Source organism: Eubalaena glacialis, chromosome 11 (genome assembly GCF_028564815.1).
Source record: "Eubalaena glacialis isolate mEubGla1 chromosome 11, mEubGla1.1.hap2.+ XY, whole genome shotgun sequence".
Taxonomy (NCBI): domain Eukaryota; kingdom Metazoa; phylum Chordata; class Mammalia; order Artiodactyla; family Balaenidae; genus Eubalaena; species Eubalaena glacialis.
The window spans coordinates 14,679,136-14,693,482 of NC_083726.1; the positions used below are offsets into that span (position 1 = coordinate 14,679,136).

General features: G+C 44.0%; 1 protein-coding gene across 1 annotated transcript in view; it reads left to right on the forward strand.

The window, feature by feature from the left end:
* The window catches only part of SYN3 (synapsin III), a 451,497-nt gene that overhangs the window by 54,038 nt on the left and 383,112 nt on the right, over positions 1 to 14,347 (forward strand). Inside the window, exon 3 of the mRNA XM_061204342.1 lies at positions 5,167 to 5,224. Coding sequence (XP_061060325.1) covers positions 5,167 to 5,224 — 58 coding nt within the window. The remainder of the gene's footprint in view (positions 1 to 5,166; positions 5,225 to 14,347) is intronic.

Genomic DNA, 14,347 nt, shown 5'->3' on the forward strand with positions numbered 1-14,347 from the left:
GGAGGGTTAGCTATTCTTAGGAGTAGATAATGGAGCTAGAATTGGATCTCTGAGTTGGAACTCTGTGTTCAAAGGCCCTGCTTTTGTCACACCTTCATCCATCCAGCCTGTCATGTGACCCTCCTCATCTTGCTAACTGAGAAAACCCTGAGTGTGTCCACCTTCAGGGTTCTCCTGTGTGGTCTGTCATTCATCTCCCCCAGCTTCTGTCCAGGCCACAAATGAGCAATGGGCATGTTACATCAGAAATAAGAAAATCTGTTTCTAGGGCCAGATCCCTGCCTTTGTTCTCCTCCAGCTACTCTGAGACAGAACATGCCTGACCCTCTCCTCCCCAGGAAGGGCACCGCCAAGGCCTAGCCTCATTGACTGTACATCCCAGACGGGACTTATTAGAAGGGTGCTGCTTGGACACAGGTGGATCCTGTTTGTGCTAATTCTCCTCTTCCTTCTGCCCCTGCTGCAGCCATGAAAGAACGCGGTATCGCTCCCCATAAATCTTGCTCACTCACCACATCCCGCCTCCCCAAACTAGCGATTTCCCACCCCAGGCAGCACTGGTTTTATAATATTCTCCTTCCTGGTGCCTCTGATGTGGCAGTAAAATCTGAGACCACCCACAGAGATGGAAGCTTTGTAGAATCAAGAGCTTCCCCCAACCCCTTCCCAAGGCCAAGGACTTGACTGATTGGCCTGTGGATTCAGGGATCTCATTATGAGGATAAACATATTAGGGCATTAGGAAGAGGTCTGCATTAGGAAGACAGAGACCTCAGGCACAGTGGGGTCATCCATTTTGCCTGAGGTCAAACAGCCAGGCAATTACACAGGCAGCAACCCCAGCCCCCAGGGCATCTAGAATTCCAGACCATCCCTACCCTTTCCTCTGCCAGACAGAACTGTTCAGAAGCAGCTCAAGCCTGAATGAGCCCCAGGCAAGGAGGCAGCAGTCTGTGTGGCCTGTCAGGAGACAGACTTCTGACTCTCGGCCAAGCAGGGGGATGGACCGCCTGACCCTCAGCTTCAGCCTGAGTCCGTCTGGCAGGCCCTGTAGTAAACATTCCAGAGATGGGCAGAACAAGTGTTTCTCCTGAGAAGGTGAGGTCCGTGGAGGCCAGAGATGCTTGGGTGGTATTGGTGTAGTGCTCTGAGTTCTGAGTTAGAATCAGAGTTAGAATCCCGTCGAGGGCTGCTGGTTGTGTGTGTTGGACACTGAATGGTGACCCCACATGGTAATGGGTATGGATTTGTAAGTGTGTTACAACATTGCACCAGTAGATGGCAGTAGAGCAGCTGGAGCACTGGATGCCCCATGGCCTATCCCTGGAAACATTATTCATTTACCCAGTCAGCAAACATTCCTTAAACATGTGCCTGTGCCCTGGCACGTTGTGCCGCTTTCGGGAGATTCAGTGAGCATTAAGACACGGTTTCAGGTTTCCAGGAGCTCACAGACTAGGTGTACGGGGGCAGGGGACATGTCATTCCAACACACAGTGATATATGTTATATGGTTGTTAAGTACAGCGCCCCGTGGGAACCCAGAGGAAGGATACCTAACCTAGCCTCGTTAGGGGGGTGCTTTCAAGGAAACAGTAGTCAGGGATCTTGAACATGAGAAAGAGGTAACCAAGCAGAGAAGGAGAGAACAGCAAACACAAAGGCTCAGAGTCATAAGAGCATAGGAATCACAGGAAGTTGAGTGTGTGCAGTAGGTGGGCAGAAAACCAAAGAAATGGGCCATAGGTTAACAGGGTCCAGATCATGAAGGTCCCAGAGGGTCTAGCTGAATCCTGAAAATCTTTAAGCACAAGATCTAACTCACCATTGCTGCTTAGAGGCTCTGTGTGACTTTGAACCTGTGGGGGCTAGTCCTGGCCCTGCCGCTCCTCAGGGTGGACACTGGGGCCAATACAATAGGAGGAGGGATGTGAAGGACTTGCAGGCCTTCTGTACCAGTGCCGCCTATTTATCATCAGCATCATCACCAATCTCTTATTGCGCTAACGGGGCAGATCAAAGTGAGATGAACTGTAATTCTGTTCTGTAGCCCCCATGAGGGTAAGATTATGTTTGTTTGTGGGTCCCCGCATACGGCACCCGTAGCCACAGCGTAAACACTCGGTGGTTTCTTTGCTGTCATTGTTGATTCTGTTTCAGGCCCTGGGCTGTATACTTTGGAGCTTACTCTGTGCCAGGAACCATTCTAAGTGCTTTGTACATCGTGTCTTGTTTAATCCTCACAACACCGCTGTGGGATAGTTACTGTGATTATCCCCGCTTCCCAGATGTGGAAACTGAGGCACACGGAGGTTGAATGAGTTACCCAAGGTTATACAGTGAGTGAGTGGAGGCACTGGGATTGCATCCAGGTGGTCTGGCTCTGAGCCCACACACTCTACTTACTGCCCTTCACGTACAGGATCAAGTGAATTTCTCACCACATCTTGGCTGGCAGATGTTATCAGCACTTAACAAATGACAAAACTATGACCTGGAGGGGTTAAGTTCCTTGTCTTGGAACATGCAGTGAGTTGTAGAGCTAAGATTTTGCCCAAGCCTCTGTGATTCCAGATCCATGCTTTTTCCAGTATACCAGTGATTTCATTCATTAGTTACCATCCTGAAGTCCCAGGATCATCCAGTTCTTCTTGTAAACCCAAGCGACAGGGACCCCTGCCCTAAGTCATACTCTGGCCCTTACTAGCTATACTCCTGACAGCAAAGGAGGACCCTGCAAATTGCACCCTTTGATCATGCAGTGGGTACCCAGACCTGTGGAAACCCCTGCCCATAGGGACCCAGGCCCAATTCCAGGGACTGTGTAGGCCAATTCCCTGATCCATCGTCCCCAGACATGGCCAAGGCACTGTTGATTGGGGGTGTGGGTGAGGAGATGAAGCTTGGCCATGTGGGCTGGGTCATCCACAAGCATGCACAAGAAGCCCCAGTGATGCAGGAGAGGAGGGTGGGAGGAGAATTAGGAAGGACGATGGAAACCAAGAGCTGGCAACCCCCATGCCACCATGTTCTGGGTGGATCTCCAAGAATTCTGAGAAGTTTAAATTCTGACCCTTCCAGGTCATTATGAAGTTGTGTTGGTCAAGGAAGGAAGACAGGCATGTTTTATTTAAATGTTTGCTAGCTTTATCAATTTTAAATATCAGGCATATGACACATAGGCTTCCATTTGTTCTTTTGTCCCAGGCCCTACAAATATTAGAGGGGGGCTTATCCCAGGGTCTGGGGTTTGCCAGCACTACCTTTAAGGATTCATAAAATTCACAAACTACATGAAAAGGTTCTCTTTGCATGAGGCTGGCTGCACACACATTTTGTTGAAGACCATCCTGGGAGAAAAAAACAAATCTTGCTTTCAAGTCACACTAACAACTCCTGTTCCCATAAAGTTCTGCCTACTTGACATCTAAGCCAGTCAACATTATAAGAAAAAGTGGCATTAATATTAGAGCCATCAATCAGTGATTCAGGCAGTCTTGGAAAGAGATGAACTCCACTGGCATCTGCTAAGTGTGGATAGACTTCAGAAGCAGAGAGACTGCAGCTTGGTCAGAGAATTTGTAGCAAAAGGTTCAATCTGGAAGGTTGAAAAAAGAGGTGGCAACATCAATGTTCCAGGGAGAAGAATAGAAGAAGAAACTAAGCAGAAGATTCTTGGATGTAACATTACTGATTAGAACTCAATCATATGGTCATACCTAGCTAAATGGAGAGTTGGGATATACATTTCTTGGTGCCAGTTTATAAACACTCTCACTGTAGGCAAAGAGGAGAATTGGGATTGGGAGCAAAGAGCTGTCTGTGCCCCAGAGAAAGTCTATGGAAATGCTTAACACAGTGCTCAGATTATAGCAAATCACTGAGAACTATTAGTTTCATCATACCAACAACCAAAAAGAGCAGATGGAAACTTGTATTACTTTTGCTTTGTGGGAGGACATCTAAACCCAGGAGCACCCCAACATTTGCTGCTATTTTTCAGGGCTGAGAAAAAAACATTGATGTGGCAATGGAAGTCCAGGATTAAAGCTGCTTAGGCAAAGTATTTCGTCTCTCTGGGTTTCAGTTTCCTTATTTATAGAATGGAAATAATAATACCCACCTCATGGTGGTAGCTGTGTTAAATGAGAAAGACCAAGAATATAGCACAGTTTTTGGCACAGAGTAAGTATTCAACAATTTTTTCCCCCATCTATCTCTTCAATCATTTATTCTTTCAGCAAATATTAATTGAGCTCCTACTGTGTGTCAAGCATTCTGGTAGGGAATAGAATGATGAGTAAGGTAGACTGTTCCTGGCCTGGAGGAATTGTGTTATAGTTTGGTTGGACACAGGCATGAAACCCAGTTACTAATTGCAAGTAATTTCAATTATAATAAGTGCTATGAAAGAAAAGTAGAGTATGAAAAGAGAATTTATATGAGAAAAGAGATGACTAAGGTCAAGATTAGGGTGCTTACAGAGAAAAATGGGCAAGTGGATGGATTTGAGAAATAATTAGAATGTAGAATCCATGGGGATAGGGAGAGAGAAAGAGGTAACAAGAATGAAGTCTAGGTTTTTGCCTTGAGTGATGGGTAGATGGGATGCCATTGATTGATAATGGGAAGACAGAAGCAGGGGTGTAGAGGAAAGGGGATGGAAGGGTGGTTGGATGGATGGATGGACCAAGGGACAGATGAGGTCTGCTTCATTGGACAGATGGACGAATAAAGAAATGAGTAGTTGGATAGAGCAATTTAATACATCCTTTATGGATCACATAGGGTATAACTCAATAAAAGAATTCTGCATTATTTATTTACGTAGGGTTCTTTATTTCTTTTGATCCTTAAAATAATGTTTAGAAATATATCGTGCACGTATAACTATCTCCCTTTTACAGAGGATAAAACGGAGACACGGGGAGGTAAAGCAGCTTGGCAGAACCGGAACCTGAGTGTCCAATCCTCCCATCCTGTACTCTTTCCCCTCTCTCACACAATACATATAAAGAATGAGAAAATCACCTGTCTAGGTGGGAGAGAGCAGGAAGGCGGGGAATGTGTCTGGACATGCACCTCTGGGGGTAAGACCTTTGGGAGAAGGGAGAAAAGAGTGAAGCAGTCTGCATCCTTACTCAGATTTCTTCCTCTCCTTCACAGGGCCAAGTATTTCCATGGAAAGAAGGTGAATGGAGAGATTGAGATCCGAGTGGAACAGGTAGGTTGGAGCTGAGGCTTTAGCGCTATCGCCGTGACTTTTTCTATAGCTGGAGCCATTCCCAGGAGCAGCCTTTGTCCCCATCTTATATAACTATAATGAGTCAAGATTACCAGAAAAATCCTGACTTATACTTGGGAGACTTCTTAAATTCCAGAATTATTTAGTCCAATGGTTTTCAACCTTTTTGTTTTAACAGCAGAACCTTTATTCAAAGGAAATCTCAAGTAGGAGCCCATTCTACCAAATTGAGACAGGTAGAGCTTCTTTGATGGAAACGGGCATAGGGAGCCCAAAAGTCTGTCTGCTCCATCCTGTTCCACCTCCCTCCTTTCCCCACCATGGTCCCTGAGGTGTCTCCTTGGAACCACTTGGGCTAGGAAGCACAATGTAGGAGCACAATGGGTTTGAATCCTGGCTCCCTTGTTTTCTAGATATTGGGCAAGTGAGTCTTTCTGTGTCTCATTTTCCTTGGGATTAAATTATGTAAAGCTTCAAAAGAGATTAGAATCTCGAATACTGGCTCTTGTTATTACCACTGGTATCAACATCCATACCCCTCATTTTATAGGGAAAGAAGCACAGACTTGACCATGGCTACAGTGGAAGTCAGTGACAGAATTAGGACCAGAACTTGTGGTCTCCAGATCCAGGGCTCCTTCCATTCATTCAGTGAACACTTGCTGGGGACTAAATACCAAGCACCGTGCTTGGCCTTAGAAGGGCACATCAGGGCATGGGCTCTGGAGCTGGACTCTAGGTTCCAATCCCAACTGTGTGATGTTGGTTCAACAATACTTGAGCTCTCTGAAGTTCAGTTTCTTCATCCGTATAATTGGGGTAATCATAGCATCAACTTCACAGGGTAGCCGAGAGGATCAAATGAGTTAGTCCAAGAAAAGTACTTAGAACAGCACCTGGCATATATCAACACTTAGTAAATGTTACCCATTTATCATCATCCTCATCATCAAAGGCAAACAATTAATAAGATAGAAAAGGTTCCTGCTGTAAAGGAACTCAGAAAAGCACGATAAAAAAATAGAGAGGTGTGACTTTTACGGCACTCTTTGAGTTTGGTCTGTTGGAAGAACAGAAAGCTTTTCTGAGCATCAAATTTGAGTTGGCTTAGTATTAAAACACCTACAGCTTGAATTTCGATTTGATCCTGTGGCTTTCAAGTCAGTCCAATGTCTACTGGTTTTCCTTCCGTGGCAAAGAGCAGGTTATTTTTGTTCACTTGACAAATATTTGTCAAATGTCTGCTATGCTAGCTAGCTAACATGTGGGGAACAAGGATAGAGAAGCAGAGGCTCTGTCCCGAAGAGCTTGTGGTCTAGGAAGGGAGGCAAGATAAGTCTTCACAGAACCTAACACAGGTAGAATCCAGGAAAAGAGAGGTCCAAACTTAGTGCTGTGGGCACCAGAGGCCACAACTATTTGAGGGAGTCAGAAGTGACTTCAAGGAGGGGGTGGTATTTGAAATGGGTCTTAAAGGATGGATAGTATTTCAACAAGTGGCGATTGCAACAGGAAGAGTGCATGAGACTGAATCAGCATGAGCAAAGGTAAGGAGACTGGAAGTACAGGGTATGGAATGATGTGTGAACACATTGTCTTTCGCTGGCCCCAGCCTACTCATCCTCCCAAATTCTCTCTCTCAGTGCAGAGTGCTACCATCTACCTTGCACCTTAGCCAGAAACCTGCATGGTCTCCTGGATACCTCCCTCTCCCTCCACCACTACACCCATTCACCAGGTTCTGTGGACTCCACGTCCCACGTCCCTCTGGTCCACCCACTTTTTTCCGTTCCCATTGCCTAGGTCCTTGGCTGAACCATCATTGGCTCTCATCCAATCTTCCTAATCAACAGCCTCCTAACTTCGTCTTTTCATCCACTTCCAATTTATTTTTTGTACTAAAACTAGAGTGATCTTTCTTAAAAAAACAAATTAGAGTCTTAAAGTGTTAGCTTTAAAATTCCTTTCTCAAAGATTCTTTATTTGAGCCGTTCCACCCCAATCTAAATCAGGTAAGCTGGTTATTCCCTTTCATGGCACCTCAACTTTTCCTTCCTAGCCCTTATCTGAGTTTTTAACCACATATTTAGATGTGGTATTATTTGCATGAGGGTAGGGATGTTAGCTGTTTGGATCTCACTCTGTTAAATAACACAGGGCCTGGCGTATACTAGAGCGGAAGCAAATATTTGCAGAATGACTAACTGATGGATTCCACAGATTCCAGGCTGCTTGTCAGTTTCCAACGGAGATAAATTGCTCTTCCTTAATCTTCCCTCAAAAATCTGAGTTTTCCATACACCATCTGGTAAATGCTCAGTTGCTAGCCGTCTCATCCCATTTGTGAAACCCCCAGGGACATTTTTTTTTTTTTAACATCTTTATTGGAGTATAATTGCTTTACAATGGTGTGTTAGTTTCTGCTTTATAACAAAGTGAATCAGTTATACATATACATATGTCCCCATATCTCTTCCCTCTTGCATCTCCCTCCCTCCCACCCTCCCTATCCCACCCCTCTAGGTGGTCACAAAGCACCAAGCTGATCTCCCTGTGCTATGCGGCTGCTTCCCACTAGCTATCTATTTTATGTTTGGTAGTGTATATATGTCCATGCCACTCTCTCACTTTGTCACAGCTTACCCTTCCCCCTCCCCATATCCTCAAGTCCATTCTTTTGGCCCAACTTACGGGTGTAAAATCTATAAGCAGGAGAATCAGAGAGAATTGCCCTAAGAATAACTCACCCAGGACACTGGTGACACTCAGCCAGTCTATGAGGGCTACAGTCATGCTGGAAAAAGTTGGCTAATTTACAGTCATCTTGATCTCTAGTCATCTCCCTCCATGGCAGCCAGAAGGCAAAATTAGCCAAGAGACCAATTAGCAGGTCATTTGGGCATTTTCCCCTGAAAGATTGGCCTCCCTTAACTCATCTTAGAGTCTGAATTGTTTGTCTTTTCCCATCTGGATCGATGGGTGGGTCACATAAGCAACCCCCTAGGAATCTCACATGCATCCTCTAGCGCTTAGGAAAAGTCTTAGGATGGAAGCCACTGTTTAGTCTGAGCTGGCCTCACATTTTGGAATTCTGTCTCCCAACTAAGGACCAAATTAACCAGATAAATGCACTGTCTGGGTTTTGCTGGACAGAGCAAATGAGTTAGTTGTGGTCAGCCTAGAGGAAGCCTCCGGCCCTTCTCTCCACCCTCTTCCCCCCAGTTCAAAAACTGTTTGCCTCAGCTTTTGCAGAGCCAGGAATCAAGAAACCCTGGGGAGGCCAGTCAGGGAAACTGCCTCATGTTGCATCCTATTACCCAGAATGCCCTGCTGGCTCTGCAGGGCCTCACAGCAGTGTCCTAGCAGGGCCTGAGAGGTTCCGGCCAGGGTGGTTGGCATGTCAAGCTCTCCTCTGTTTATACTTGAGGCAAAGGGTCTCTTTCTCCACAGGTGCAAGTCACCCCTCTGTGGGACTCAGCAGTGAGGTTGATGAATGGATTAATATCAAGTAGACTCACAGTTCTGAGACTAGCAGACTAGGGCTTGGTGAGGTAGAGCCTTGGGCTTCATTCTTGTCTAATAAAAAATGCTGAAATTATAATAGTCTTTCCTCAGTGTTAATGGAGGTACCAAAGCATAAGGAATGGCAGTGCCTTGCTCCAGCAGATGGAAAGAAAGGCTGGAGAAGGTGAAGATCCTTCTCTTCTGAAGCTGGACAAGCCACAGATTTACATAGGAATGCCAGTGGCTCCTTTGGAGTCCTGTCCTTGTGTGATATTGGAGTTGAGATGGGTTTAGGTAGATGCATATGGATCCCAGGGAAGGCTGTTGGTTGAAATCCTGTTCGTCTTCTGCCCTTTATATATTTACTCAACTTAATTGTCTGCTGGGAGCAAAGGTGGAATTTCTCCCTTAAAATAAGTTAAACACTCAGGACCATGATGTATATATTTTTCATACCTACTTCAGCCTACCATCCACAGTTCTTTCTGGGGCAACCTTTCTTAGTGTGCACCCTAACTGTAGATATTGTTATAAAGACCATGTTATATTTCAAGACATAATTGTCGGTGAGATAGAGAAGTGGGGGTTGGATGTTAGTTAATTCGGTTTTGTGGATTGGTAACAGGTTGGACGTTACCCCCATTAGGAAATGACTACTTGATAGTAATTCACCTTGAAAGAAATACATCTAATGCTTTGCCAAAGAGTTCTGCCCTTGGCTCTGTTCTACAGCTCCTTCTTAACTGTGATTTATCGAATTACATTTGCCAATGACTTGAAGTTAATGGTAGAGAGAGTATGCTGGATTAAATTTGATACGATCAAACTGAATAAGGATACAATATAAGGTCCTATTCAAAAGCTCAGCTGAAGAGGAGAAGGACTGGGGAGACTTAGCATATTAAAATCTCATGAGAAAAAAAAAGACCTAAAATTTGAGTTGAACGAATTCTTAATATTCGTGAGAAGAAATATGATGTGGAAATTAAGATTGTGACTCCAGCGTAAGATATACTGGGGATGGAATCTCAGCTCCATATTTTAGCTGTGTTGACCTTTCACTTATAACATCTCTAAGCATCAGCTTCTTCATCTGAAAAATGAGGATAATAATTTCTACCCCCTAGAGTTAATGTGTGGAGTGAGTAAGTCAGTGTAAGTCATATGCTTGGTATAGTTTCTGGCACATACATTAAGAGCTCAGTAACTATAGTTATAGTTGTTTCTCCCTCAAAACCTGATGCCACTTCAGGCTGCACTATCAAAGTACAGCATTTAGAATCCAGGAAGGTGATGGCACACACACATACACACACACATAGCACACAAACTCTCTCACACAATATTCTACCCAGACTCCAGTGAGAGATCCAGTTGTACCGTCACACCAGGAGGGAATAGTAGCAGCCTGGAATGCCTTCTTAAGGGAGTGGCTGGAGTGAGAGAAGCAAAGGAGATCAGTGTAAGGAACTGGAGATGCTTAGTCCAGAGAAGAGAGGCCTTTGGTAGGACCCACTGTACTCTCTGCAGTTATCCACCACCTGAATGAGTGGTTGCAAAGAGTTAGAGCTACCATATGTTGAGTACTTACAAGATAAGAATAAATGCTTTTTGCTCTTGGTATGGGCACTATCATTGCCTCCATCTTACAGAAACTGAGGCTCAGAGGGAGTAAATGGTTTTCCAAAGGTTGCCTGATTTATAATTGGCAGGAGCTTGTTTTTGAACCCCAGCAGTCTGAATTCAGAGTCCTCCTCTTATCCACTGCATTTTTCTGCTGGTGTTGCAGATACCAAGAACAATAACCAAATGTACTGGTTAAATCACTTTGTATGCATAATCTTATTCCAACCTTTCCACAACCCTTTGAGATGGGTACTATGACTCTCCCCATTTGGCAGATGAAGAAACTAAGGCTCAGAAAGGTTAAACATCCTGCTTGAAATGAGTGATGGGGGAGGAATTTGAACCCAGGTTTCATCTGCATGTGTGCTGAACCACCAGCCTATATTATTTCACTGGGATTAGAGTTCCGGCTAATGGTACATCATACCAGAAGATGGATTTCAACTTGGTATAAACAGAAACTGTTCAGCAGTGCTGAGTAATGATGAATAGACCACATCCCTTTGGTAGGTAAGGAGTCCCTGTGTTGGAAATGCTCTGGCAGAAACTGGATGGTTAATTTGGGAAATATTTCACAGGAAATGTATGTACCTAATCAGTTATAACTTTTATTATTTTTTTCTTTTATTTATTTTTTTGCATAAAAGTAATATATTCAAATAGTCAAAAATTAAAAAGGTAAAAAATGGCATCTGGTGAAAAGTCTACCTCCAACCCTGTCCCCACCAATGTTTCTCTTTGACTAATCATTTAACTATTTATTAGCCAGTTCATTTAAGCATTATCACTTGTTCCTTGGGCAGCTTTCCAGAGAAATTTTAAATGCAGTAATCAAATACACATATATGTTTATTTTCCTTTGCTTTTCATAGATGGTAGTTGATCAGAAAAACATAAAGCATTGTATTTCAGAGGAGTATTGAATAAGGAAGATTGATTCCAAATGGGTCAAAGGGGGAAATCATATTGCCCAGAGCCACAGCAGTCCCCTACACTCACTGTTGTCACTACCACTGCTGGAACTGCCACTATTGCCAGTGGAGAACGTGAGCCTGCACTCCCACTGATGCTGCAGGAATTGCCACCAACCTGCTTTAACTGCTGTTGCTGTTGTGAAGCTTCTGTTGCTACCATAAGAAGTGCAGTAGTTGCCACCGTCTTCCTAACGTCAACTCTTGCCTGAATGCCTCCCATTGGTAGAAATTAGCTGGAATTGTGTGTCAAAAGAACCTGGGAAGTGTAGAGTTAGGCCTGCAGCCCCCGTAGTGCAGGAGAGGACAGGATGGGTGTGGGGCTGACGGCAATAGACGGTGAGCGGGACAGTCCATCCACACACACCCTTCTATCGAGTATATCTTAGAGTTTATTCCATGAAAGTATGTGCAGAGCTGTCTCACTCTTGTTAATGATTGCCAAGGGTGCTGTCATACGGATATACCACAATTTATTTTCCATAATTTTACTGTTATAAACAATGCTAAACCTATTTCATTTGAAGCATCAGTTAGTATAGCCATAGGATTCCTATCTAGAATAGAAAAACTGGTTATAAAAAGTATTGCAGGTAGTGCATGCTATAATGCACCTTGAGGAATGAAGTACTTTCCCCCAGCTGCTGGAATTGATACCGGAAGACAGCCCTCAGCTGTCAGCCCTCATTCTGAAGTGCCTCACTCAGATGAAAAGATCTGCCTTGCTCAAGGGCACATCTCTTGGGACCTCAGCTGGCACAGGGAATAAAGACCTAGCTCCTTTACCCCAATTTGAGACAACTCTGAAGGGCCATCCCAGCTTCAGAGCTCCTGCGGAGTTGGCGGAGACCTCTGCTGAGACGGCAGTGCAGCCCAACTTCTCCCTCTACCCAGTCCTGCTTCCTTCCCTTTTCTTCCCTTCCAGTGGTGGTGATTCCCAGCGCTCCCTAATGAACCTCTCGCAGGCTAATGTTCATTTCAGAGTCTGCCTCTCAAGACATTTACAATTCTGATAGATAGTGACAAATTACCCTCCAAAGAGGTTGTGCAGATGATCTATAAGGTCCTTTGGGTCTGGATTTCTAGGACTTTACACGACTCATGGGTTCTGGAGACCATCCTGCACAGAATGCTCTCCTGGTTACAGCCCAAGCATTGATGCTGAACTCTGAAGTGCTCCATAATTTGATCTTCTTATTTGACCTCCTTGTGTTTGAAATTCACCAGGGCTTGGTGTTTCTCTGCAGGGCTGAATCCGGCAGAGTTCTACCTGCTCTGATCTACTAAGCCTTGTTTTGTTAACACAATCCTGCAAGATTTATTTGTTTGGCTTGGCTTACCCTGACCTCAGACATTCTGTTTTGTATTATTTTTAAAAGCGTGCAGGTCTCCACGGAGGGTTTTTTTTCTTTTCAAATGTAAGAACCAGCTGGAGGAATTAAAAAAAAAAAAAAAAACAGGTGGGACTCTAGGACTATTAGATGAAACATAACTCATTAGAGGAGCAAGTGTTTCTCTCCTTAACTATGGCATTGATCGATGTGGGTTTATCACCATCCTTGGCCTACCTTTAGGCTCACTGACTTAGGAAGAAATGGAGACACAATAATCATGGTGATGGTAGCAAACTTATTGAGCATGGACTGTATGCTAGGGCCCATGTTACATCCTTCCCCTGCATTAATTCATTTAACCTGCACAGCATTCCTGTTGCTGAGGAAACTAAGGCTCAGAGAGCTTAAATAAATTGCCCAGGCAAGGTCACACAGCTAATAAGAATGTGGGGAACCGGGGATTTGAACCCAGGTTCAGCCAATTCCAGGGTCCTAGTTCTTAACCAAAGTAGATCTATCAGTGTATGTATGTTCGATCTTGAATTTGCCTTCTTCAGGTTCTTTGCCTTTCTTCTCTTTGCTTAGGTTCTTTGAGCACATCATTCCACCATCCCTTCCTATCTCACCCTACTCGTTTGATCTACTGGATAAATTACAAGTTCTTAAGAGATGTTCTTCCAGCAAAAGACTCCTCCTTTCCTGACTAATCCTAATGGCTCTGACTCATCATTTGATGTTTCTGGCTTATCGCTGCATAGTTCCCCTGTTAACAAGTCTGTTTGTTCTTTGTTTTCCCCCAAGAGTTAACGTTCACTGTTTGTCTTTAAGTGTAGCTATATATTTTTAGATTACATGAATAGTGTTAATAGCTCAGACTCTGGAGCCAGATCACCTGGGTTTGACTCTCAGCTCTGCTACTTCCTGAGTGACCCTAAGCAAGTAATTTGACTTCTCTGCGCCTCATTTTCCTCATATGTAACATGAAAATAATAATAACAGTAACAACAACAACAATATGTACCTGTAGACTTGTTGTGAGAATGAAATAAGTTGTCACACGTGAAGAACGCAAAGCAGATCCTGGTACCCAGAAAGTGCCGCATAAGTGTTAGTAGCTATTTTTACAGTCACCTTCACATCATTGATCACATGTTGCCTGAGTAGTTTCTAGGTGTCAGTCTGTGGGATTATTCAGAAATGGAAAGAATATAATCCATTCTGTAAAGAACTTTGCTGCGTAGTTGGGGGATGAGACATATAAACAGTTCATGTTTGTATGTGTGTTTTTATTATTGAGAGATATATATATCAATTGAGATATATATATATATATATATAACCAATATTATTTCCCATTGAGACATGGCACTCAGTTGGCACCTGGTGTAAACTTCTAGCTTTTCCTTCATAGCAGGTAGCACAGGTCCTGGTCAAGGTGTTCAGTGAATGTTGAGTGAATGTCTGAGTGATTGGGTGATGTGGTACAGTCATAGAAGGGTGGAGCCAGAAAGGGACTTTGGAGATCAGCTAATCCAGAGGTTCAGAGAGGGGAAGTGACTATTCCTAACACACACATCAAATTATTGTTGGAGTGCAAAGCGTGGAGAACCCAGGTTTCCATCTCCCATGTCACTGTTTTTCCTACTACATTTCTCCACTTGGCAATG